The sequence below is a fragment of the Trichosurus vulpecula genome, chromosome 5 (genome assembly GCF_011100635.1).
Source record: "Trichosurus vulpecula isolate mTriVul1 chromosome 5, mTriVul1.pri, whole genome shotgun sequence".
NCBI classification, from domain to species: domain Eukaryota; kingdom Metazoa; phylum Chordata; class Mammalia; order Diprotodontia; family Phalangeridae; genus Trichosurus; species Trichosurus vulpecula.
Window position 1 is genome coordinate 203,295,088 of NC_050577.1, and position 27,973 is coordinate 203,323,060.

Here is a 27,973-nt window from a genome sequence, read left to right on the forward strand (position 1 = left end):
AAATCACTTTTTTGGGTCCTCTTCCTATTTGAACTATCAGGACTGAAGAGAGATCACTGTGACTATTAACAATAATATTAAAATCAGAACAGATCTTAAGCACAAATCAAGCATAAAATAACGTAATGGTAGGCTGCCTGAAAAGTAAAAACTGTGATTGTTTTAACAGTGGAACCCTAATACGGCAGTTCCCCATTTAGAGTACAGGAAGTTTAAAAGTTTCATGACTTGAATCATCATTATAATAATAGTTCACATTTAAATAGGGTGAAGTGCTTTCTTCACAATAACTTCCTTCATGAAGTAGTTAGTAGCACATATTATCACCATTTTAAGGATGAACAAACTGAGGCTCGGATGGGTTGACTTTCTCATAGTCCTATAGTTAAGAAGCTTCTGGCTTCAGTCCATTGTTTTTTTCTCCACTATGCGATGCAGGCTCTTGTCATAGAATTTTAAACCTGGTAGGGACCTTAGAGATCATCCATCCCACCCCCTCATTTTATGGATGAAGAAACTTGGCCCCGAGTGATTAACTGAATTTGCAACAAGTGAGCAGCAAAGAGCTTGGAATTCAGGAGGCAACTTCTAGCCTAGCTCTTGAGCAAGAAACTTTATCTAAATTTGTATCTTTTAGGTGCCTAGCAAAGTGTGCAGAGCAGACATTTAATAAATATTTGCTATTGTTTTCCTGCATGGGCTCTAACAGCCATTGGTCTGACAAAAATTTTAGTAAAGATGAATAAATATAAATAAAATTAATTTTTGAGTTCTGCATTTATTGGATTTTTTTTAGCTATTCACCTCTAAGATGGATAATATTTTTTTACCCTTGCCAAAAGTTTACCAGTGAAAATGAATTTTAACACGTTTTACAATTGTGAGGAAAGGATCCTAAAGATCAGCATAGACATTTTCAAGGAAAAAAAGGAGTTGGGCTTGGTTACACCGAAGTACTTTTCCAGCTCTAGGATCTTATGTGTAGTCCTCCGTAAAAATCAGCTTCGAGCGGATTGTATGTTAGTAACGTATGTAGCTGAAAGGTCCAATTCCGAGTTAGCTTGCATAGGCGCATTTGGTGAGAAGGCGTCAAGGTCACAGGTACTGCAACACTTTTTAAAAATGCTGTCGGGTTCTTCGTTCTAACTGATGCTCTACGCCCCAAGTTTCTTCTCTTTATCTGGTGACCCCTGGTGCTCTTAGCTGGTATAACCTCGCATAAGAGCGTGGACCAAGGGGGCCCATAGACTTGGAGGATGCTAGCGTAGTTAAAACATTTCCTGTTTGAACTTTACCAGGCCCGGATTTTGTCAGAATCCAGTATTAAAGAGAACGACAACAACAAAAACCAACAAACCCCCCCCCCCCCGAACCCCCCAAACAAACAAAAAAAAAACCAAAAAGCCCAGCCTAGCTGTGAGTCACATGCACACACGGAAGGAAAGAAGAGCAACGGATCCCAAAATAGCAGCGAAGATTTAAACAAATTCTAAGCAGTAGTTGGTGCAAAAGGAGTGAAAACATTTTTATCCCTGCCACCCCCCTCCCCGCCCCTTACTGGCAGGTTTCAACTCACTAATTTGTTTTGCTTATTTAAAAAAATAAGGGAAACTTTTTTATTGCTCTCTGGACCTTAGGCTCTCAGATACATTTTTTCCATCATGAGATCTAGAGAAGGAGCTGAGAAATGGCCTTATCTGGAATTGAGAAGGAGTGGGATGGGATAATTTTCATGGTTCTTTCCTCTCTCTCCCCAATCATTAAAGCTCCAGTGGTCCTTAATTAGACCTCTTGTGCAATCTTCCCCAAGTCTCTGCTATCCTCTGGAAGGAGTTGGTGGCTTCCCGGGCTTTGTAAGCACGGGCTTTGGTTATCCTTCGGTTTCTGCCTTCTTTCCTCCACCCTCACGCCCCTACAGTCACTCAATATCCACTTCTGCTCTCTCCATTAAAACTGAACAACAGATCATTTTCCATTGCATGGCAACCCCAAGAGGGCTCTAGCCTCGGCAGAGCATGATGGGAGTCTCTTTTAACTCTCACTCATTCCCTTCTCCCCACCCCCATTTCTTTTCCTTCCCCTCCTCCAGAATTAATTCCTCAATAATGTATTTCTTCGGTAGCGCAGGCTCCCGGATGGATATTAGAATCCACAGTAAGTCTCGATCAGCCAACCCCAAACAGAAAGCGGGGCGGTTTCCGGAACAAACTACAACTCCTAGGAGACACTGGGCTTCAAACTGTCGCAGAGCACCACGGGCGTCGTAGGCCACCTGCCCCACGTTCCCTTCGAAGTACTGGTGCGAGAAAACCACAAATCCCAGGGAGGCCCGGGCGCTGGCACGCCTGCGCGGGAGACGGAGGGAGGGAGGGAGTTGGGGTTGGGAGGGGCGGGGCAGTGCCGCCCCGGGTGGGGGCGGGGCCCGAGGGGACTGTGTGGAGGCTTCTGGCTCCCGGCGCCATTTAGCGCGGAGTTTCTCAGGCGGACGCGCCGCTTCTCTTCCCTCCGCCCAACCCCACCTTTCCCGGTGACAGAAGGCGCCAGGTGGGGGGTGACTATTCCCTCTCTCCCCCCCACCCCCTCCACCCAATCCCCTTCGCCTCCTCGACTCCCCGAGCCGGGGGAGCGGCGGAGCGCGAATCCCCTCCCCGCTGACCCCTCCCCCCTCAGCCCTGAGGCGCCCGGCACGGGCCCGGGAAGCGAAGGGGTTTGGCTGGGCCCGACGCTGACGGGGAGGCCTTAGGGAAGGTGGGGTTGGCTCCCCTGCTGCCGTGACTTCGATCTTTTCCGTCCGGGCGCCTTGATGGGTACCCGGTAAGGCGGGAGCCGCTCCTAGCCACCCCACCCCCCGGCGGGGGTGTGTGTGTGGGAGGAAGAGGGGTGCGACTGACTGACCCGCCGGGAGCCTTCGCTCCGGTTCCGTCCCCTCCGCCTTTCTTGGCCCCTCCCCACACTTTTGCCCGGGACCTGGGCGAGGAGACGCCGCCGCCCACCGGCGCAGTCTGAGGGAGGCGTTCCTCCCGCTGCTCGTCGCCGCCGCCCTCGGGGCCTACTAGCCCGCCCTGCTGGGGGTTGGGGGGGACGGTGTGCGCTGGTTGTTGGAGCCGGAGCCGCCGACGACAACGACGCTGCCGCCGCAGCCGCATCCGCTTCCACTCGTCGCAGTCGTCCTGCCCTCTCTCATGACTGCGGTGCCTCAGCTCCTTGTTCCCGCCCGGCCGCCCCCAGCCGCAGGATGGATGCGGAGCGTGCGGCGCTAACTCCCCCGGACCAGTGCCTGGAGCCCCAGCCAGCGAGCCCACCCCAGCAGCAGCGGCGGCAGCGGCAGCAGCAGCAGCAGCACCCCCAGCAGTCGGGCCCAACGTCTCGTCTGTTCTCTCGGGAGCCTTGTCGGTGCTGAGCGGGAGCAGCCGTTCCTGGTCGGGAGGAGCAGTCGAGGTCGCCGCCTCGTACCGACCTTCCGTCTTCCTCATCCTTTCGGATTGCCCCTCGTGCCCCCTCCCCCCACCCCTTCCCATTCAGTTCTTGGCCCTGTGTGTCTCTCGCCAGCGGACCGACCATGTCTGGTGGCTCTGTCGAGAAACAGACCGGTCCTGCGGGGCCCCGCTTCCTCTCACCACCGGCCGTGCCCCCGAAAAATGGCTCGAGTTCGGATACTTCAGTCGGGGAGAAGCTGGGGGCGGCCGGGGCCGACCCCGGCGCAGGCAGGACTGAGGAGTACCGGCGGCGCCGCCACACGATGGACAAGGACAGCCGAGGAGCGGCCGCGACCACCACCACCACGGAGCACCGCTTCTTCCGGCGGAGCGTGATCTGCGACTCCAATGCCACGGCCTTGGAGCTGCCCGGTCTCCCTCTGTCTTTGCCCCAGCCCGGGGCCGCCGCAGCCGCCGCCGCCCCCGCCCCCCCGCCCAGTCTCGCCCCGGAGCCACACCGGGAGGAGCACCCGGCCGCCCCAGCCGCGTCTTCGGCGGCCCCCCAACCTCCAGCCCTCGCTGCCCCTGCGGGCCATCCCAACGGCGGCCCAGCCCCCGCCTCCGGTCGCGACCCCACCGTCAAGCACGCCCCGACTACTGCAAGCTCCAGCCATGTGGGTAGCAAAGAGGAGCCTGTGGCCGCCAGCAGTGGCAGCGGCGGAGGCAGCAGCGCCCGGGAGCAAGAGGAACGGAGCCAGCAGCAGGACGACAATGAGGAGCTGGAGACCAAGGCTGTGGGCATGTCCAACGATGGCCGCTTTCTCAAGTTCGACATTGAGATCGGCCGAGGGTCCTTTAAGACAGTTTACAAAGGCCTGGACACCGAAACCACCGTTGAAGTAGCCTGGTGCGAACTGCAGGTAAAGACCCACTTTTACTCATTTATCTGGTCGAGGGAGGGTTGGTAGGCTTGGGGAGAGAGCGTAGGGTGGAAAAAACTGTGAGTCTAATATTTTGAAAGTAATCGTGCCAACTTGTGAAGAAGTGGAATCCTTTTGAACACCACTCATCCATTTCCCCCTTTCTCGCAGTAGTTTAGATTGCTGTAGATGAGAGGAGGTTGAGTTTTGAAAGGTATGAATTAGGACTAGTCGAAGGTGCTTAGAGAGAATGGAGGTGTTGGTAACTGAAGGATTTGCAAATAGTGAGGGAGTGGCACATATGGCTTACAGAAACCTGACTTCTATTATTGACGATACTGGTATTAGTGGCAGGGACTTTTTGTGAGTTAGTGAAGAGTCCCAGTTTTTTAGGAATAAAAAGATAGATGCATCACTGGAAAGTACAGGATCTTCCTTCAAAACCTTTTGCCCTTCTAGTTTAGCTCAAGTGTACCAGATTAATGTTCCCATCTCAAGATGTCTTTATATTTGGATTCCTAGTTGGTATCCTAATCGTGGATGCTACTTAATGGCTGCGTACTTCGGTATCTTACTTGCCCTTAATACAGAAGTAGTAATTAAGTTTAAAAGTTTCCTCCCTCTGTCACTCCCCTCTTCTAGTTAAGTGCCCCCCAAACTAGCAGGATACACAAGAATGTACGTTTAATAATGGTTAAGCCATGTAGTTGCTAGCATTGGTCTGATACCATTATTTAAAGCTATTAGTTTTCAGTACATGTTCTGTACCAGGTGTACAGTTGTCCCAAAAAAATGGGGGGGGGGAACTTTTAGAATTGTACAGTCTTCATTGTCTTATGTTTCTTAGAAGAGTTCATTAAGCCACATTCCCCCAAAATCTAAAACTTGATATACCCTTTTAAAAACTCCTCTAAGATTGTCAGCAGTATAGCCAACTATGGTTTTAGTGCTATTGTCTTAAATGGTGCACAGCTTAACTGACTAGTTCTGTCTTTACCAGATGTTCTTTCGGTACCATAAGTTTCTAAAAAAAAAAAAAAAACAAACTTGGAGACTTTGTTGAATCATATTATCCAAACTACTTATGAAAAATGCTATGTTAGTCCTTCAAATCTTAATGAAGTAGTAAAATGGATCAAATAGCAGAATATGAAAATAAATAGCTATTAACAGCAGTTTGTGAATGAAGTTCTTCTGTTTAAATGGTGAAACTGCTCTTGGCAAATGCTAAACCCTTAAGCCACAAGATAAATGGTAAGTGAAAAATTATCATATAGTAGATGGAAGTAAATTCCTAACTATAGGGAGAAATTCCTTAGAAACTAATGTTTCAGCAGGGCATACTCAAGACCTAAATTGAATTTACTAATAAATGATATTAAACCTCTAATGGTAAACTATTCAATTAATCAGTGCAGATTGAACCCTTTCTCTAATTTATAGTTTGAGGAAGTTGTTTAAAGCTTAAGAGATATCAAAACTTACTCATCACCACAGTATATATCAGAGTCAGAATTTCAACCACTGTCTTCTTAATGCTGGGTCCAGCATTCTGTTAATTATCCTGTACTTGAAAAACAATTCCCCTTCTATAAACTGACAAATTGCTATCTACTCTCTACTTGAAGATTTACTGAGAGGATCCCCATTGGATATTCCATTGGCGGCTCATTCTATTTTTTTTAACGGCTCTATTTTTCTTTATTCTCAAAATACTCAAAATTTTTCCTTGCATTAAGTCTGAATTTCTCTCTGCAACATTTTTCTGTTGTTGGCTGTGCACTTTTGGGCCACACAGAAGAAATATAACCCCTCTTCCACCTGAGAGCTCTTTAAATACCTGAGGACTGTCATAGTGGCCCAGCCCTCCCACACCTCAGCTTTCTGTTCATCGGGCTAAACTTCCCCAGTTTCTTCAACTGATATTCATATGGCATAATTTCAGGGTCCTTTACAAACTGACTGCCATCCTCCCTCCAGCTTATCAATGGCCTTTTTAAAATGTTGTACCCAAGGGTGAACATAGTTCTCCAGATACGGTATAACTGCAGTACCGTAGGACTATCACCTTCCTAGCTCTGGGTACTATGACTCTCTTAGTGCAAATTTAGTTTGCTTTTAACTCTTTTTGGTTGCCATATAACACAGTTGACTTAGCTTTTTTTTTCCTTTTCCCCAGACTACTGTCTAGTCGTCCATCCTGGATAATACACTTGGGAAGTTTAGATTTTTTTTTTTAGTAAGATCTTACATATACTTTGCATCTTTGGTCTCATAGATAAGGGTACTCCTTCCAAAGCTCAGAAAGTTTTATTATGCATATCCCTGTTCAGTTTTATCGTCCTAGATTCTGAACACAAGATATTTTTGGATCCTTATTCTCACCCAGTGTATTAATTATTTCTAAGAGCTTTGTATCATCTGCAAATTTTGATAAATATGCCATCTGTGTCTTTGTCCAAGACATTGCTAAAAATGTTAAACAGTAAGGCCAAGCACAGATCTCTGGGGCACTCAACTAGAGACCTAACTTCAAGTTGATATCAGTAAATCATTAAGCATTTATTAAGAACTGTATGCTAGATATCTAGTCATTACTGATGACCTTTTCCCTCTGATCATTAAAGCAGATTTTAATTCAGCTCATAATATCTAACTCCACAGGAATAGTGTGAGAGATTGTTAGTTCTAGGTAAACTGTATCTATAGCATTCCTTTGATTTACCAATTTATCAGTCTTGTCAGAAAAGAAGGATATGAATTTAGTTTGGCATGATCTTTTCTTGATGAAGAGGTGCGGCTTTTAGTGATCACTGCTTCGTTTTCTAGATGTTCACTAATCATCCCTTTTGGTAATGCCATATTATTTTCCCAGGAATTAAAGTTCAGTTTACTGGACTATGATTTCCAGGCTCTATTCTTTTTTTATACGTATCAGTGTAATATTTGCCCTTCTTTAGTCTTCCAGTGACTTTTCAGTTCTTTCTGCTCAAAAATGTCCAGTTCTTGGAGTTCATTGGGTGGTAGTTGAACCAGGCATTAATGTCCTGCTCTAAATATATGTTACTGTATGCCAGATAATGTGCTGAAGATATAATTATGAAAGTGAGATAGTTCCTGCCTTTTAGGAACTTCCTTTCTAGTAGGGGGAATCAGTATGTTCATAAATAAGTAAATATTGGGGATACACCAAGTAAATATAGTGATTTGATGGGAGGAGGCAGTAATGACTGAGTACAATCAGGAAAGGCCCCTTGAAGGATATGGAACTTGAGCTAAGTCTTGATAGGCACTTGGGATTCCAGGAGGTCAAGGTGCTTGTGCAAAGGCTCAGAGATGGAATGTTTGTATGCAGGGAACAGCAAGTAAGACAGTTTGTTTGGAGAGAACAGTGAACAAGGGAGCATGATGGATAATCAACCTGCAAAGATAGGCTGGAATTCGGTGGTAAAGGACTATAAATGCTAGACATAGGAGTTTGTATTTTATTCTAAAGACAGTGGAGAGTCACTAAAGCTTCTTGAGCAATAGAGTGGCATTGTCTGACTTTTGTTTTTAGGACTATTAATTTGGCAGCTATGTGTGAAGGATGAATTGTAGACAGGCAGAGACTGGAATCAGAAAAAGACCTCTTAGGGTTGTCTGTGCAGGCAAGAGGTGGTGATGGTAGGGTAGATGTGAGCAGAGAGAAGAGATTGGATAGGAGAGATGTTGAAGAGGTATAATTCACAAGACTGATTGGAGGGAGTTTGGGGAAGGGGAAGGGGGTAGATGAGGAATAGTAAAGGAGAATGAAGAGTCAGGGATGATTCCTGGGTTTGCAAACTTTAGTGAATAAAATCAGTAAATTAGCAGGAAGGGTCGATTTATGGGGAAAGATAATGATGCTTAGGAGAGAGGGGCAGGCCTCATTTTATGAGCTCTTCCTGGAAAGCTAGGTACTTGCTTTTTTAACTTCTCCTATCTTATCTAGGATTTCAACTGCCTGTTAGCGCTTTTTGTTTTATCCTTTCATTTCAAAAATTAATTCTTACTAGCGGAGAAAAAAGAAGCAAAATAAAAGTTAAGTAGTTTACCCTAACTCCTGTTATTTTTGTCCCACCTATTCCTAGCAGCAGAACTACACCTTTGAGTTTCTTTGCAAAAAAAAAAAACAACCAAAAACCTCACAATTTTGTTTTTAGAATTCCATGTGAAGCCCATCTCATTCTTAGCTCTAGCATTGCTGGTGATCTTTTTGGGCAGTGCTGTACTTTTGTATTCCTCCTCTTACTACCTGCCCTTGCTTTCGTCTTTTGCACATTTCTTACTACAATTTTAAGTTGGTTCATGTGTGACCACACTAGTCTATTTAGATAGCTAGCTCTTCTTCATTGGAATTATTTTTCTCTTCAGAATTTCACTCTGAATTTCCCATCTCTTCTCAGCTGGCTCCCAATTTATAATTTTTTTAGACATGGAGTCCTACTTATCCTTTCTCTCAACCCTTTGAAATCTCTTTCTCCCCACTGCAGCCCATCTTCCACTCATTTGCCAGATTGATTTTTCTAAAGGACGGGCCTAACTGTGTTTTCCCCCTTCTTTTTCCTTTTCGTTCACCTTTCCCCATTAGTCTTCTTTCCCACCTCCCAAGGCAGTTAACTAGTGGATACAGGATCTAGTATATTGACTCCAGTATAAAATCCTCTGTTGGATATTCGAAGCCCTTCATTAACTGGCCCATACCTACCTTTCCAGTTTTTCTTAACACCTTAATCCCCTCTGCCTATTCTGTGACCCATTGACACTGGCCTCCTCAATCTTTTTTGAACAAGATGCACATCACTTGACTTTATTTTTTTTTAATGTCATTTTCACTGGTTAGTTGGATGTCGTGGATATCTTCAAGTCTCAGTTAAAATCCCTCCCTTTCCTTTTCTCCCTTAATTTTAGTGCCTTCCCTCAGATTATCTCTTAATTTATCATGTGTGTGTGTGTGCGCGTGCGTGTGTGTGTGTGTGTGTGTGTGTGTGTGTGTATGTGTCTGTACATACTTGTTTGCATGTTATTTTCTCCATTAGACTGAGCTCTTTGAGATCAGGAACTGTTTTTTCCTTTCTTTGTAATCCTAAGTGCTTAGCTCATTACCTGGCACTTAGGAGATTAATAAATGCTTCTTGACTTAACTTGCTCTCCTCAAATCTAGGGTTTATGTAGGACTGTGCCCAACGTGTGTGTGTGTGTGTGTGTGTGTGTATGTGTGTGTGTGTGTGTGTGTATACGCACATGCTTTATCACAAGTCACAAGTTGGAATGGTCACTTTCACCCCCCGACCCACACTTGGCACAAGTTCCCATCATTTTCACTACAAAAACAGGTTTTTCCTTGTTTATGAGACTTGAGTCTAGCATAGCAGTGCTTCTGTGTCTCCGTCTCCCTGTCCACTATTTTATGCTTTTGTACTAAACTGTTTCCCAAATTCTTCATTTACTTCCTCTTTCTCTTCAGGTGGTCTGTAGCATGTATTCCCTTGACAATGTAGCTTCTGTTTTTGTTGTATTTCTTAGAAGAAAAAGTTTCTTTTTCTAATCACAGATACAGTATGTATTTACATAAGAGCCTTTGAGGCTATCAGTCTTATTGATGACTGCCTTCTTGGATTTTAGTCTCCTAAGAATTTCTGGTCATCACTATTGTCATTTTTCTTCCAACGATTTAACTACTCTACATAATCTAACTGGAAGGGTTACATGTAGGTCTTTTACTCTCTCTCCTCCTCCTTTTTAGTTTAAAATACTTTTGCCTAAAGTCTACTAAATCTAATCAAATACATTTTTATTAGCCAATCCTAGCCAGGGAAACATTTTTCCTGTAATTTAAGTTGTGATGTAGAATTCCAAATAGTCTTCACAGACAAAATCTTTTAAACCATTTACCAATTTTGCCTTTCTCTTCTGAAGCCTCTGCTTTTCATTGGCAGTTCTGGAGTTTCTTGCTCTAGACTTCTTAATCCTTAGTAGTAATTTCTAGAGTCTTTTTTTTTTTTTAACGTATCTTTTGTGGCAGTGAAATACCAGAAATGTGGTAGGAATGATGAGGTACTGAAGTACTGAAAGGTTCTTGGATATATGACAGGGCTCTTTTTATATTGTCAAGGACTCTATAGCGAGGCATCCCCAGTCACCACTATATGTCTCTTCCTTTTCTTCTTGGGTGTTTTTTCACTTGTTGACACCTGTGGGTTCAAAATTATTCCTTAGGGACAAGCAGCCTCATTTATTACTCAGTCCCCAATGTTTAGTGGTCCTTACACAGATGCTTCTCCTTTGTGTTGCATTAAAAGGAGGATGAGTGCGATTTTCTTTAGAACGTGCAATATATTAGAGGTAACTGTAGCGATTCTAGGTTTTATGTCTTCTCTTGTAGTGCCTTTTAATGCTTTTAACCATACTAATGTATAGGTGCACCTGGAAGGGACCTTAGAAGCCATTTAATCCAACTCCATCATTTTACAAGTAAGGAAACTGAGGGAGGTTGAGTAACTTGCCCAAAGTCCTAGAGGTAGTGTTAGAGGTGGGATTTAAATCCAGATCCTCTTGACTCCAGAGTCAGGTGCTCTTTCCACTCCACCATGCTGCTTCCATGCTATAATATTATCTTAATCCAGCCTTCCAACAAAGAAGTTCAATGTTATTTGTTATATATCTGGTTAATTCTGAAGCTGTCCTTTGCCCCTAATTAATCCTGACATTTATTTTGGTCAGTTACATGTTTCCAATTTGGAAAGGTTTTCTCTTTAGGCTAACTTAATTGGCTTATTTGACTTTACACTAAGATCATAGCTCACAGGCAAGATGTAGAGCTCTTAGGAATTATGACTAGTTTTTCCTAAATGGTAAGAGATCAGGAAGAGGGAAGAAGGGAGAGCTTTCCATGAATAGTCCCAGTTTTTTTGGCAATGTTTGAGGTGAGGTCCTCAGCCAAGGGGGGCAGGTGGATAAGGTACTCTGGGTAGCTTAAGGAGAGATAAAAAGGTGTGAAATAGCCTCTCTGGAGCATTCGATAGCCCATCTATTAGGTAGGAATGGAATATTTAGTACGAAAACCCAGATCTTTTCACATTATTTCAGTGTATGAAATTACAAACTTGTTTGAAAATTCAACTTTACATCAAAGAAATACTTTTTTCATTTAGTTTTAATTTACAGAATGGTGTAATAGAGAGATCTCAGATATCTACAAACATCCAGTTCCTAAGGAGCAGAGATTAGTTTTAACTCTTTTACCCTTACATTTCCTTGTACAGAAAGGTTTCTGTGTCAAATGTTTTACTATATGTATATTCAGATACAAGATGCAGAAACCTACTCAACAAAAGCTCTTCCCGAAAAAGGCTATGCATAAATCAAAACAACTCTGAAGTTTCACTTCACACCCAACAAACTGGCAAATATGGAAGAAGATAGGAAGAATCAATTTTGGGGGATGGAGCAAAAAGACAGGTAGATCTGACCATTGTGGAAAGCAATTTGGAATTATGCTAAAAAAATTATTAATGTTCATACCTTTTGACCAAGTGATCTCACCCCTAATAGGCATGTACCCTAACACAATCAAAAATAGAAATAAAGTTCCATATAACCTCAGATATTCATAGCAATATTTTTTTTCTGGTAGCAAAGTACTATGGAAAAAAGAATAAAACCAATGTTCATTAATTGGAGAATGGCCAAAAAAAAATGGCAATATTGCACCAAAAGAAATGACCAAAATGAAGAATTCAGAGACTTATTGGAAGACTTAGGTGAATTGACACAGGGTAAAGTTAGCACAATCAAGAAAACAACATACATAGTGATAGTGACAATTAAATTTTAATTTAAAAGGATTTTTTAAAAACCCAAGGAAATGAAATCTATGTAATTATAATGACCACACTTAGCCACAAAAAAAAAGAGATGAGAAAATAGACTTCCTTACTTCTTTCAGAGATTGGGGATTATAGGGGTACAAAATTGTACATTCCTTCCAGGAAACTTTAAAAAAAGGCTAACTGATTTTTAGAGGTCAAATTAAAGTTAATGAAAAATAATTTCATTTTAAAAAAAGATCTAATGAGCAAGAATAACAAGCTCCAGTAGTTCTGTCATACTTCACCCCCTTTTTTTTTTTTTTCTGTGAAGACTCATTGAAGACTTCTGGACTTAACAGCCATGAACAGTATGTACTTTCTTTTGTTCATCACTTGCTACCTTTTGACAGTACTTAACTTATTCTTTGAACATTTCAATTTGAAAAAAACTGGGTAATAGAAAAAACACAGCCCAGTTTCATTTGGCCAAAACTTTCAACTTTGCTTAGTATTAAATCTCCCCTCTCTGCTCGGTACCATGATAGCAAACACGATTCAACATGACTGAATCGTGGGGATGCTATTGGAGGTGTCCTGGCCTAAATGGACTGCCAGGAATCCATTAGGACAAATTACATAGACACATATCTCATTCTGTTCTCTATGTCAAATTAAATTTCTGTGTATGAACCAAAATATAAGGACAAACAGGTGGAGAATAATAAGTGGAAATTAGAATGAGAGAAGACGACAAGATCATTCAATAAAGTATGACTGTTTTTAGTGTGCTCTGGTTTGGCCCCCGGTGAAAAATCTTTTTTTTTTTCTTTTTTAAGGTATGAAAGGAAGAGATAAGCAGAAATAGTTTTGGTACAAGAATTGGAATCCACTTTCTAGAGAAATAATGTTGGCCTGGCAGTTGTGACAGCTGGAAATCTTAGAGGTTATTTTGTAATAATGACATTGAAAAATTTCAAGTTTAAATGAATGCAGTTTAGTATCATCATGTTCCTTTTTTAGTATACTGTCTTCTTCCCTGTTTTCTGCATGCTCCTATCTTCCTCATCTTTGAAAAAAACTGTTACTTAAATTGTCTGCCAGCTTTCATCCTAAAATTCTCTTCTCCTTTGTGGATAAACTCCTTGAGAAAGCTCACTATCTTCTAAATCCTATGTAATTTGCATTTTGATCTTATCGTTCACCTAACCTCTTCAAAATTACCAATGACTTCTTAATTGACAAATATTATAACCTTTTCTCACTCCTGATCCTTCTTGACCTTGCAGCATTTGACACTTAATCACTTCTTCCTAGATAGTCTCTTCTCTAGGTTTTTGTGGCAATTCTCTCTTGGTTCTCCTGTCTGTTTCACTCTTCCTTCTCAGTTTCCTTTGTCTTTTCTTCGTCGTTGTTAGTGGGTAACACTAACTGTAGGTGTCTCTAAGATCCTGTCTTGGGCTCTCATTTCTCTGCAGATGAGTCCTCTAGATAGATTTCTGTAGATTTCCTGTCCTTGTCTCCTTCCTGAACTCCAGTCCCTCATTACCATTTTTGGGTATCTCAAACTAGATATCCCATTTCAACAGCATAGGCAGAATTGACCTTTTGAATCTCTCCATTGCTATTAAGGGGTCTACCATCTTCCCTGGCTCACAACTTTGGTGTTATCTTCTACTTCTCACTGTTACCCCACATTTCTGATCCATTGCCAAATCTTATCTTTTCTACCTTTACAACATCTTTTGTATATATCCTCACAGGCAGCTAGGTGATACACTGGATAGAGCCTTGGGCCTACTATATGCCATGCTGTGCTATGCACTTTTACAAAAATCATCTCATTTGATATTCACAACAACCCTGTGAGGTAGGTCTGGAGATATATCTCTATGGAGATAGAGCTTTAATAGAAGCATTTGAATCTTTCCCTTCTGATTAACCTCCACCCTTCCATACAGGTTTCCTCAATTTCTTTAGAGTCTTCCCATTTTAACATAAGTTTTGAGTGCCTTCCTTGTACATAGTATATACTTGCACTTAAGGAAGTCAGTCACAACTAAAATCTAGTCTTGCTTTGTGGAGTTTAATTTTTTAATTAGCGTTTTTTTCCCCTGAGTGCATCGGACATATGAAAAGCAAACTTCAGAAGAAAGTTCCATCCTGTTTTTGCATGTCAGTTTTTCGTAGAAATTATATCGTTAGTTTTATCATTTTATCAGATGTATGTAACATTTAGGGAGACTTTCTGTTACCCCTAAATGCTGTAAAAGCAGCTGATACTACAATAAGTTTGACTTTAAAATTTATTACCTTCCTTTTTGTGGTTCCTTTCATTAGCACCTTTTATATGTTTGATTCACATGCTAGTTCACATCTAATCAATTCAGCCTTTGACTTTTGAAGCTTAGCCAACTGCCTTTTGTCCCCATAATTGGCAGCCATAATTCTTAGATTTTATGTGATTGTTGTTTATCAAAATTTTAGGGTAGGTATACCTCGTAGTCCTGTTTATATGCAGTGAGCATTTTAGAAGAATTCTATTGAAGATAAAAAGTATATCTTGAAATATGAATTGTTTCTTTATTCTAGTTGAAATACTAATGTAAGTTATGATACCTATTAAAGATAAAAATTTAATTTTTTTCCTTTAACTTAGCAGATCTTATCTACTTTTTTAACTGGCCAAATTATTTGGTGACCATAATTGTGACCTAATGACAGATTATTGGGGAAATAAATAACAGAAAAATCTATTCTTTTATTTCTGTGGTTATTATACCAAATGCTTGTTGCTTTACCTGCTACCAAAATAGTTGTTTTTATGATATATAAAGCTACATTATACAATATTTTAGTAAGGATTGAACAGTGCTTGATCTGAATATAGAAACAATTTTAAAATTATTGTAATTGCCAAGTATGCCAAGTCTATATTTCAACTCCATGTTCTAATTGTAGTTATAAATTCTTTAAAACATCCTTTTCCCCCCCTGTAAAAAGACCTTTGACAGCCGAATTGCTTTTAGCAGTGTGCAGTTTTAGTTCTGACTTAAGACAGAAGAATGTTGTCTGAGTCATAAACATTATAGTCATGTACCACACCTCATTTATTCCTCTACGTTCTCAAACACTTGTTACTATCCTTAAGTTTGAGATTACTATAAATCATGAGAGAAAATATATTGTACTCACATGTCTACTTTTGACGCAGCCTATTCCTACACATGAAATAGAATGTCATTAGTTTTAGTAATATGTATTTGAGGGAGAAAAGGAATGTCCAGCAATAGTTAATTAGCTGACCATTTAAAAATTTTAAAATAAAACAAAATGCAACCTTATGTAGGAGTAAACTTTTAATTTTGCTTATTTTAAACTAAAAAATCATTAAACAAAGTTGGGGTAAAATATTATAGAAAACCTTTAGAATTTGACAGAGCCAAATGAAATAACAGAAAAGCCAAAAAAAGTTTGACTGTGGAAATCTCTCAGTACCCTGGGGTTCTAGACCATAATCTCCTAAGGGCAAAGATTGTGTTTCTGTATTGTAATTTCCTTAGTACATCACTGAATCAAAAGGCTTGGTGCATATTGAGCACACAATAATCAAATAAGTGATTGAATAAGCACTTGCTTTTTTACAGTCTTAGGGGTGGTTTGGCACTTCTCATCAAATTCATGGTCTCATGATTGAGGAGTTAAAAAGCAGCATGTGTCGATAGATGAAGGTGAAGAGGCATGGTGAGAGGATCATTTGAAGGAAGAACTGTGTACTTGGAGGGTGGGAAAGGACCATTATCTGAAGAGGCTAATTATATTAGACTCATTCAGTTTAACCCCAGAAGGCAGTACTAAGAGCAACAGATCAAAATTACAGAAAGGTAGGTATCTACTTGATGTGAAGGGGGACGAAAACAACTTTTAAAAGTTAAGAAGTGTTCTAAAGTGGAGTGGGCTGCCCTGGGAGGTGGTGAGTACCTTTTCATAAGAGCTTTTTAATTTAAAAAAAAAAATTTTTTTTTTTGACGCAATCAGGGTTAAGTGATTTGCCCAGGTTCACACAGCTAACAAGTATCTGAGGCCAAATCTGAACTCAGGTCCTCCTGACTCCAGGGCTGATGCTCTAGATATTGTGCCACCTAGCCGCCCCACAGGAGGTTCTTTAAAATACATACCGGATGACCCTCTTGGTGATAGAGGACCAAGTTAGACTGGATTGCCCATGAGGTGTAGCTCAATTTCATGATCCTATTATTTGGTTACCAATAGGATTAAGTTATTTGATCTGAAAGCCAGTATGCCATAGTGGATAGCCACCCTAGATTCAGGTCCTGCCTCTCACACATATTGAGTGACCCTAGGCAAGTCATGTACCTCAGGGATCTTGGCAACTCTTAAGACTTGCAGAGAAGGTATCTACCTGCGTAGGTGGAAGGGACTTAAACTATGACTAAGCTAGAGCTGTTGAGGAGGGGAAGGATACTTTTTCAAACACTTCTCCACATCCAAAGAAAATAATTTCAATTTTTAGGCAGATCTAGAATATATAAAAATATATACAAAATATAATTACATTTAGAACAAAGTTTCCCCAATTTTGATCTTAGAATCTTTAAAAATGGATTTTATTTTTAAAAAATTATGGTCACTCTTGGATACTTTATTAAATGTGAAATTAAACTTCTCCGATTTGATAAAATCATATTGGGACCTACATCAGTTGATACAGGCTCCTTTTTTTTTTTTTAAGTGCATAGGACAAGCATTTTTTAAAAATGTGATGTGATATAGCAGATGACTCAAAGATGAAAGGACATGGTTTGCTGAAATAAAAAATTTAGGTCATTTGTTAATATACCTATTCTTTATCTTCTGTGATCGTTTACTTTTTTTTTTTTTAGGGAATCCTTTCATATCTTTTGACTTTGAAAAGACTGTTCAAAGATATTTCATTATAAGAATGAAGGTTTTCTTAAAAAAAAACAACTTTTAATACATATTCAAATCAGAAGTTCCTCTGTTTTAATCTTGGTTTTTTACTTTTACCCATACTAAGCTAATTTTTGTTCTGTTTTTTTTGTTGTTTAAGAGCTCCCTCAATTAATGCAAATAAGCAATTATTCTGCAACTTAGTCTGAGAGCAAGGATTCTTAACCTAGAGCCTATCAACTTAATTTTTTAATATTTTAATAACTATTTCAATAAAATTTTTTTCCTTTGTAAACCTCTGTATTTTATTTTATGCATTTATAAACATTGTTCTGAGCAGAGGTCCATAAACTTCATCAGATTGCCAAAAGGGACTCTTTTTAAAAATTTTTTTTTATTTAATATATTTAATTTTCAGCATTGATTTTCACAAGAGTTTGAATTACAAATTTTCTCCCCATTTCTACCCTCCCCCCCACTCCAAGATGGCGTATATTCTGGTTGCCCTGTTCCCCAGTCAGCCCTCCCTTCTGTCACCCCACTCCCCTCCCATCCCCTTTTCCCTTCCTTTCTTGTAAGGCAAGATAAATTTCTGCGCCCCATTGCCTGTGTATCTTATTTTCTAGTTGCATGTAAAAACTTTTTTTTTTTTGGTTTTTGAACATCTGCTTTTAAAACTTTGAGTTCCAAATTCTCTCCCCTCTTCCCTCCCCACCCTCCCTAAGAAGTCAAGCAGTTCAACATAGGCCCCATGTGTATCATTATGTAAAACCCTTCCACAATACTCATGTTGTGAAAGATTAACTATGTTTTGCTCCTTCCTAACCTATCCCCCTTTATTGAATTTTCTCCCTTGACCCTTATCCCTTTTTGAAAGTGTTTGTTTTTGATTACCTCCTCCCCCTGTCTGCCCTCCCTTCTATCATCCCCCCTTTTTTATCTTCTTCCTCCTTCTTTCCTGTGTGGTAAGATACCCAGTTGAGTGTATATGGTATTCCCTCCTCAGGTCAAATCCGATGAGAGCAAGATTTACTCATTCCCCCTCACCTGCCCCCTCTTCCCTTCCTACAGAACTGCTTTTTCTTGCCACTTTTATGCAAGATAATTTACCCCATTCTATCTCTCCCTTTCTCCCTCTCTCAGTATATTCCTCTCTTATCCCTTAAATTGATTATATTCTTTTAGATGTCAGCCCTTCATATTCAACTCACTCTGCGCCCTTTGAGTGTGTGTGTGTGTGTGTATACACATACATAGACACACACATATGTATATATATGTATACACATATATATGCATATTCCTTTCAGCTACTATGATATTGAGGTCTCATGAATCATACACATCATCTTTCTATGTAGGAATGTAAACAAAATATTTCAACTTTAGTAAGTCTCTTATGATTTCTCTTTCTTGTTTACCTTTTCATGCTTCTCTTGATTCTTGTATTTGAAAGTCAGATTTTCTATTCAACTCTGGTCTTTTCACTGAGAAAGCTTGAAAGTCCTCTGTTTTATTGAAAATCCATATTTTGCCTTGGAGCATGATACTCAGTTTTGCTGGGTAGGTGATTCTTGGTTTTAATCCTAGCTCCATTGACCTCCAGAATATCGTATTCCAAGCCCTTCAGTCCCTTCATGTGGAAGCTGCCAGATCCTGTGTTATCCTGATTGTTTTTCCACAGTATTCAAATTGTTTCTTTCTGGCTGCTTGCAGTATTTTCTCCTTGACCTGGGAGCTCTGGAATTTGGTGACAATGTTCCTAGGAGTTTTCTTTTTGGGATCTATTTGAGGAGGCGATCTGTGGATTCTTTCAATTTCTATTTTACCCTCTATCTCTAGAATATCAGGACAATTCTCCTTGATAATTTCTTGAAAGATGATATCTAGGCTCTTTTTTTGGTCATGGCTTTCAGGTAGTCCAATAATTTTTAAATTACCTCTCCTGGATCTATTTTCTAGGTCAGTGGTTTTTCCAATGAGATATTTCACATTGTCTTCCATTTTTTCATTCCTTTGGTTCTGTTTTATAATATCTTGATTTCTCATAAAGTCACTAGCTTCCACTTGCTCCAGTCTAATTTTTAAGGTAGTATTTTCTTCAGTGGTCTTTTGGATCTCCTTTTCCATTTGGCTAATTCTGCCTTTCAAGGCATTCTTCTCCTCATTGGCTTTTTGGAGCTCTTTTGCCATTTGAGTTAGTCTATTTTTTAAAGTGTTGTTTTCTTCAATATTTTTTTCAGTATTTTTTTGGGTCTCCTTTAGCAAGTCATTGACTTGTTTTTCATGGTTTTCTTGCATCTTTCTCATTTCTCTTCTCAATTTTTCCTCTACTTCTCTAACTTGCTTTTCCAACTCCTTTTTGAGCTCTTCCATGGCCTGAGACGAGTTCATGTTTTTCTTGGAGGCTTTTGGTGTAGGCTCTTGCACTTTGTTGATTTCTTCAGGCCCTACGTTTTGGTCTTCTTTGTCACCAAAGAAAGATTCCAACGTCTGAGACTGAATCTGGGTGTGTTTTCGCTGCCTGGCCATGTTCCCAGCCAACTTACTTGACCCTTGAGTTTTTCGTTGGGGTATGACTGCTTGTAGAGTTAAGAGAACTATGTTCCAAGTTTGGGGGGATGCGCGAGCTCTGCCACACCAGCACTCCTCCTTCCCCAAGACCCCCCAACCCAGACTGGACTTAGATCTTCAGCAGGCTCTTCACTCCTGCTCTGATCCACCACTTAATCCCTCCCACCACATGGGCCTGGGGCCGGAAGCAACTGCAGCTGTACTTCTGTAGCTGTCCCACCTCTGCTGCCCCCGGGGGAGGTGGCCGAACCAGGAACTCCTTCTTTCTCTCTGTCCCCAGCAGCTTTTCCCACTAACCTTCTCTGTTGTCTTTGGTGTTTGTGGGTTGGGAAGTCTGGTAACTGCCGAAGCTCACTGATTCAGGGCGCTGGAGCACGCTCCGCCCGGCTCCTGGTCTGGTTGGTCTGTGCTGCCCACGCTGGGTTCTGCTCCACTCCCAGCTCCATGTGCAAAAGACCTCACCCAGCAACCATTCAGGCTGTCCTGGGATAGAGGCCTGCTTCCCTCTGCTATTGTTTTGGTTTCGGCAGTTCTAGAATTGGTTCAGAGCCATTTTTTATAGGTTTTTGGAGGGACTTGGTGGGGAGCTCATGCTAGTCCCTGCTTTCCAGCCGCCATCTTGGCTCTGCCCCCTCCCCCCCCCCCCAAAGGGACTCTTGACACAAAAGTGATTAAGAACTCCTGTCTTTTGGGATCACTGGGGTTCTGAGAGGTTATGTGATAGCTAGAATGTGTCAGAGGCTAGGCTAAAACTTGAATCCAGGTATTCAGCTGAGGCTGAAGCCAGCTTTCTGTCTACTGTGCCCAGTGCTCCCTCTCAACGAAATTAATGAGGCAACAAGCATTTATTAAGTACTATGTGCCAGGCGCTATTCTGAGTGCTAGATAAAATGTTGATGAAACTGTAAGTTTTGTTTTTCAGCTTCATTTAATTTTTTAGCAAGTAATATCAGATCCCAGGCTTTGAAGGAAATAGATATTTACATTTTACTTTCCCACTTGTCATTTCATATGGGACTATAAAGTTTTCTTCCTGAAAGATACTATGTTTTCTAGGGAGAAAGAGGTGGGGAAGAAGGCAGATTGAAGGAGTTTAAGAGATGTAGAGGGTGAAAACGGGGTGGGGGGGGCGGGAAAGACAGGAGAGAAATCAGTTGATTTCAGGTAAATAATATCATATAGGTCGTAGACTAGAATTTTGTCTTAGCCTACTTGAAGGCAGGGAACTGAGCTTAAGGTTTTTTATAGTATTGTTAGAGTACTATAAATAGTACTATTATTCTGTTACGTGTTCAGATAATATCTATACTTTTCAATGTAGATTTAAAGTTATGACTAGGAGAAAAAATGTGCACAGTGCTAGATGCTTATATTTCCTTGAGTCATGTGTGACATCTACTGAAATGTAGCTGTGTGCATAAGCTGTAGAACTGTCACTGTTTCTCAGTGTGTTGAGAACTGAGAAAGCACCTGAAAAGAAACACTGGAAGACTTCTAGTTTGAAAATTTTCTCATTCCATTATCTACTTCCCCCACCCACCCACCTACCCACCTCCGTACACCATTGACTTCTAGAACCCATAATAAGGCTGCAGGATAAGAAGAGGTGACAAGCTACACAAGTAAAATGAGTGCCCACACTGTTGGGATCACAAATCCATTGAAATACTGAAAGATGAGAACAGGCAAAAAATATATTGCCATTCTATTACAAAATGCTGTGTACATGGATGCTCAATAAACATTTGTGTGTAGTAAAGATATCCTTTTAAAAAGGTTTACCTTTTTAAAATAGTAGATGTATTTAACCTGGATTCTTGTACAAAATGCCAAATTCCATGTGCTGTAGGCTTAGAGAATCTTAATTAGAGCATATGGTTTCCAATATTTAGCAGTTGTCAAGTCATCTACCTTTTTCTCTATTCTAATGTTGCAAAATTGCACTGCTAACTCTGCATCTCAGAGTGGCATTTATGAATTGTAACTGCTCTTCTGTGAACCACTGAAATGATGTTACCAAATCTGTCATTGATCTTTGTGCTCCTTATTTTATTCGTAGCAGTTACTTGAAGAAAACTGAAGCTACATCTCTTCTTTTCCTGTGTCTCATCTAAGTTTGGCAGATGATTTCTGATTTTCCTGGCATCTTGATCTCTTGTTTCCTTTGTTTTTAATCATATGAGAAATAATAGTTTGCTTTTTTTGTTTCATGTGGCTCTACTTCCATTACTTTTACAGATTTTTGTGGGAAAGAATTCTAAGTCATTCCTTGCCTTGAAATGCTTCTTATTTGGGGATAAGTTAATCTAAAATTTAGCAAAAACTTGTTTAAACTGTTTTATTGTATTTTGGAAGGAGCTCTTTTCCTGAGACATCCAGGAAATAGAATACAGAAATAAAATCTAAGGACTACATATTAAATACTTCAGTTAATAAACAAACATTGATTAAATGCCTACCATGAGCTAGGCACTAGAGAGACAAAGCCAAGAGGGAGAGTCTTTCTGACCTCAGAGAACTTATATTTTATTGAGGGAAGTGACATGTAGAATATACAATATATACAAAATCAGTAGGGGTCCATTGGTAGAGGAGAGGGCACTAACTAGGAGCTGGGTAATTAGGAAAGTCTTCATGTAAAAGGTATTGTTTGAGCAGAGTTTTGAAGTAAAGACTTTGAGAGCTGGAGATAAGGTGGGAGTGCATTGAAGGCATTGGGGATAGCTACACAGAGGTGTGTAGTCAAAAGTTAAGAGTGTTATGTGTGAGGAACAGTAAGGAGGCCAGTTTGGCTGAAGCACAGAATGTAAGAAGGGAGAATAATGAATAATGTTGGAAAGGTAGTTTGGGGCTAGGCTTTTAAGAAGGCTGAACAGAGGAACTTACATTTGATCCCAGAGGCAAACAGGAGCCATTGGAATTAAATAATAATAAGTAAAGGATGAATAGCATGGTCAAACCTGCATTTTAGGGAAAATCACTTTGGCAGCTATGTGGAGGATGGAATAGAGAAAGATTTAAGGCAGGGATGAATTAGGCTATTGTAGTAGTCCCTCTGAGAAGTGATAAGATGATTAACAGGGTAGTGGCTATGTACATTGAAAGCGATAGGTGCAAGAGATACTCTGGAGGTAAAAGGTATAAGATTTGACTTCTGATTCAGTATGTGAGGTAAAGGAGAATAAGTCATGAATAAAATTGATGTTGTCAACTTGACTGATTGAGTGGTGCCCCTTGAGAGAAACAGTGAAGTTTTAAAAATTGTGTTGGCTTTAGGAAGAAAGATACTGACTTCAGTTTTGGAAATGTTGATAAAGAATCTGAGTAAGTTGTTGAACATCATTTATTTTTGGCTTGGTTCCTAAGAGAAACTTTCTTAGGATTAAAAGAAACTCACTTTAAAATGTTGAAAGGTTTCTGTGTATGTACGCTTTAGTGAAGACATGCCAACCTCATATCTAAGAGAAAATAGAGCTCTTGTTTAGACATCAGACCTATGCCTTAGAGAACAGTTGATCTTAGAGGTAATTGTCATTCTCAGTAATAGCTGGATCTAAAAAATCTTTATAAACTGTACTAAATTTCAAGTTCTGTTAACAAGCAAACTTTTTATCTTAGAAATCATTGGGTTATATAAAGTGCCCATTTTGTAAAAAAGTTTTTGATAATCTTTCTAAAATTTATGTATGTGCTTCTCTTAACATTTTCAGATCTCACAGTACCATTGTTGTATAAATTATTATAATAAAACTCTTGAAAGAGATCTGTTAAAGAATTAAATTTATTTTCAGATCTTTTTTTTCACCAGAGAGAGCAGTAGCATTTTGATGTGTTTGAGAACATGAGAAAAAACGGAGTTGTCAGTACAAAAATACTCATGGATCTGTGATTTCATCAATTTAGGAATTCCTTCTGTCTATGATGGTTGCAACCCATCAGTGCCTACTCATCCTCCGATTTTTGTGCATGTCCTTCCATAAAGTTGTCATGAGAGTCTGCCTAACTTGCTGGGGGCTTTCCTTAATTACTTATGAGGGTAGTAGTGGAAGACTCTTAATTCATCTGACATCTTTCACCATGGACCAGCCCATCTTATTATACATTTTCTTGATGGCATTTTTTATTCTAGTTATAGTTCAGGGATTATCATTGTTGGAGACTTGTATTTCCTGCATCATTGTCATAGAAAACTTATAGAATGATGATATTAAAAAGATGGGCCTTTATTTTTCATGGGAAGCTTGGGGCCATTAAAGAAGCTTTGCAATTTCCTAATGGCAAATCAAGCCTGCTGATTTCCTCTTTAACTTGGGGTCAGATTTGTTGATCATTTATTGTCTGTCCTAGATATATATTCTGATGGACTAATAGACAAGTCTATAGGTTTCCATCCAAATTTATGTTATAATTGTGTTGACTGTTATAGACTGTGTTCACTAAAAATTGATACTGTCTGCTGCATTTTTTGTTCCTTGCCCCACCCTGCCATCTTCCAAGCACCTATTTGTAATCTTTTTTTTATTTTGAGGGGGGAAGGCAGGGCAGTTGGGGTTAAGTGACTTGCTAGTAAGTGTGTCAAGCGTCTGAGGCCAAATTTGAACTCAGGTCCTCCTGACTCCAGGGCCAGTGCTTTACTCACTGCGCCACCTAGCTGCCTCATGTATTCAAAATCTTTTAGCAGATGTTCCCACATCCTTCTTTACTGATAAGATTGAAGTCATCTAGCACAAATTCCCATTCTCTCTGCCTCAAAATTTCTCAGTCTTTCCTGTCTTTCTCCTTTTTTCTATTCATAGTAGGTGAGGTTGCACTCCTTTCTCTCTCTCTCTCTCTCTCTCTCTCTCTCTCTCTCTCTCTCTCTCTCTCACACACACACACACACACACACGCATACACCAAAAACAAAACTTGCTTATGGAAGGGCTGTGGCTATTTTGAGTGAATGAACAACAAAAATATTAAGCACTTGCTATATGCCAGGTACCATGCTAAGCACTAAGGATGCAGGTAAAAGCAAGCAAAATAGTCCTAGCCTTCAGGCAGCTTACATTATAACAGAAGAAGACAACACATAAAGGAGAGACAGAGTTGTAAAACAGGTGAAGGGGAGGGTGCAAATCATGGTTTGAAAATGGCCTTGAAGTGGAGTGGCAGTCTGATTGTGGCTTATCAGACCACAAGGTCCCAGGGTCAGAGTCTACATTCTGCCAGGAGAATAAAAGAAGGATTGGGGCAGGCAGCTTTGGATGGGAAGAATTATTATTTTGTGTCCTATCCTTTTGCTTTTCTAAGAGTAACCTCAGACTTTCTAATTATTTTCTCTATCCAGTAGATCATTGATCTCTTCCCTCTTGCTATCAGATGTCACTTTTTAAATACATTCATTGTAATATAGCTAATCTGCTGCCTGACTTCTTAGACACAGCTATCTGGGTCACCGGGGATTGTCCTCTGGATAAAGATGAGGTGCTTTTCCTAAGAATGAGTCCAGTTTCTATAGAGTACATGTAAGCTTTGTGATAGCTGTTTTCCAGACATCTTTTTAATTCCTAATTGCTAGGTGGTGGTGCTAATGGTTAAAATTGGAAGACTATCCTCAGGTGGCGGCACATTGTGTGTGTGTGTGTGTGTGTGTGTGTATGTGCACGTGCGTGTGTGCACATGTATAACACAATGTTGACAATTGCTTTAGAAGAGTTAGATACAAAGTATAATGAAAATAACATCAATGAATTTTCAGAGTTTTAGAATGGAATACATGAGTCAGAATTCTTCCAGTTACTCTGGATGATATATAAATATAGCCTTTGTGGGAGATGAGAGTTTTACACATGAAACAACTAGAGAAGAAGTTAGTGTCTGATAGACAGTGAATGTAATAGGAGTTTAAAGGGGAAGAGTGAGGTGGGAAAGGGCATAAATGTATTAAGTGCCTACTATATGCCAAGCAGTATTTGCTTTACAAATATCTCATTTAATTCTCACAACAGCCTTCTGTGGTAGATGAGGAAAAATGCGTATAGGAATCAGAAATTTTAAAACATAAAGGTTTTGAATTGTGCTTTGAAGGCTTGGATAGGTAGAGTGGAAGGGTTGAGTTGCCTACTTCCTTATCAGCTTTTACCAGATGTTGCTTTGACCAGAGTATCTCTCCTTCCTTGGGCAACTGGGAAATAAACTGTTTGTAATCTCACAACTTTTTTCCTATTGACATTAGATCCATAGACTTGGAACTGGAAGAGACCTTGGAGGCCATCTAATTCAACTCTTGTTTTACAGACAAGGAAACTGAAGCCTTAAAGAAGCAAAATGATTTGTTTTGGTTTATGCAGGTAGTAAGTGGCAGAGCTATTGGGCATTTAAAAGTCTTCATAACCTGGCCTTCTTTCCCTTTCCCGTCTTCCAAATTTTCTCCTCTTCATGGTGTCTGTGATGCAGCTACAATGGTGTGGTGGCTGTTGATCACACACAACATTCTTATCTTCAGTGACTACCTTTGCACTGAATCTCCCCATACCTGGAATCTCCCATAATTCTTCCCTACTTCTTAGATTCCCTGACTTCCTTGAAGACCTAACTCAGATCCCAGCTTCTGCAGGAGGCATTTCTTGGTCATCCACCTTTAGCTGCTAGTGCTTTGCTCTCTAATATTATCTTCCATCTGCTCTCTATAACTTCTACATGTAACTACTTATTTATTTACCAGTTGTAGACGTGGGCAGCTAGGTGGCACAGTGGATAGAGTGCCAAGGCTAGAGTCAGAAAGATTCATCTTTTTGAGTTCAAGTCTGGCCTCAGACACTAACAACAACCCTGGACAAGTCACTTAACCATGTTTGCCTCAGTTTCTCATCTGTGAAATAAGCTGGAGAAGGAAATGGCAAACCACTCTGGTATCTTTGCTAAGAAAATCCCAAATGGGGTCATAAAGAGTTGGACATGACTAAAATGAATAACTGACCAGGGCAAGTAAATGTCCACTTTTGAAATACTATCTCCTTCAGGTCAAGAACTGTTTTTTGTTATGTTTGGCCTTTCTCTATGTCTGAAGCATTTAACACAGTGTATGGCAGTTAATAAATGCTTGTTGACTGACCAAATGTAATGCTTTTTTTCCTCTTGCTTCTAAAACAAGAGTAATAATCCTTTGGGCCTTCTAAGAATTTTTAAGGTTTGTAGTCTAGGGAACATGAGGTGAAAATGTTACCTTTTTATTCTTTATTCATTGGGACCTTAGAAGGGAACAGAAACCCACAAGTGATAATAGAGGTATTTTGGATACTAGGAGGCCTGGAATAAGATTTATCTGCATTTCAGAGGCTGATATAAATTCATTGAGCTTCCTAACAATTCTTCTTTGGAGCTGGGTAGATTTCTGTAGTGGGGAAAGGGAGATTAAAGAGACTTGAGTCTAGCTGAGGAAATGCCAGTAGGGTTGGGGAAAGAAGAGAGACCTTAGAGCCTATTCTTTCCTTTCTCCCTTGGTATCTTATTCTGAAACTGTAGACCAGAGGTGTACACAGCCCTGAAGACTCTTGAATATGACCCAAACTAGATTAGAATGTAATTGGGAAATATTTAACAAAAAAAATACAGTAAGACAGATGATACTAATATGTTGTTTTTTAAGTCAATATGTGACCCATAGGAATCCTTATATATGGTATGGTTCAGTGGTCCCAGTTTCTCCTTGAGTTTGACAGCAATGCTTTAGGTTCCATCCTATAAATGGTATTGGGGTGAAAGCAGAAACTGGGGCTAGAGTGTGGGGTCAAGGGTAAACTTCATTGGATGGCAGCTGGAGAGCTGGAAGAGAAAGAATTTTTAGTTTATTTTGTTGGAGCACATTAGACACCTGGAAATTGGGTAATTAAGTCAGTCTGCCTCTAATTTATTTAGTTGTGAATATTTTTCCCCATAAATTTCCTCACTGAATTTCCTGGGAAGAAGGAAAATCAAAGCTGGCAACTGGGGACAAATATTACTATTCATCTCTCTCATCATATTTATAAGCCAAAAATAGGTGAGAGAAATTTTCCTTCCTTTGTATAATTATGGAGGATAATCTATTCTCTGGCAGGGTCCTTTTCCTCTCCTTTGGGTTTTTTCTGGAAGTGACATTTTATTTACTGATCTAAACTGAAGGTCGAAAGTAGTGGCTATACCTGTAATTTTATTTTCTCAACACTTGCTTTTTGTTTCCAAATATTAACAGCATCATTTTAATGTAAATAATCACTCTGTTTTCTAGAAGATGATTCTTCTTAATTTTCATCTTAAGCCCTGAAAATGTTCTCCCCAA

General features: G+C 40.2%; 1 protein-coding gene across 10 annotated transcripts in view; it reads left to right on the forward strand.

Moving 5' to 3' along the window:
* The first annotated feature begins 2,560 nt into the window (after positions 1-2,560).
* Positions 2,561-27,973, forward strand: part of WNK1 (WNK lysine deficient protein kinase 1) — a 171,409-nt gene continuing 145,996 nt past the window's right edge. For 6 of the 10 annotated variants that reach the window (XM_036758881.1, XM_036758882.1, XM_036758883.1 and 3 more), the window contains exon 1: positions 2,565-4,336. In XM_036758881.1, coding sequence (XP_036614776.1) covers positions 3,560-4,336 — 777 coding nt within the window. In that variant the 5' untranslated portion in view covers positions 2,565-3,559. Of the gene's footprint in view, positions 4,337-27,973 lie in introns of all 10 variants that reach the window. The other 4 variants (XM_036758888.1, XM_036758889.1, XM_036758893.1 and 1 more) reach the window with 3 other exon arrangements.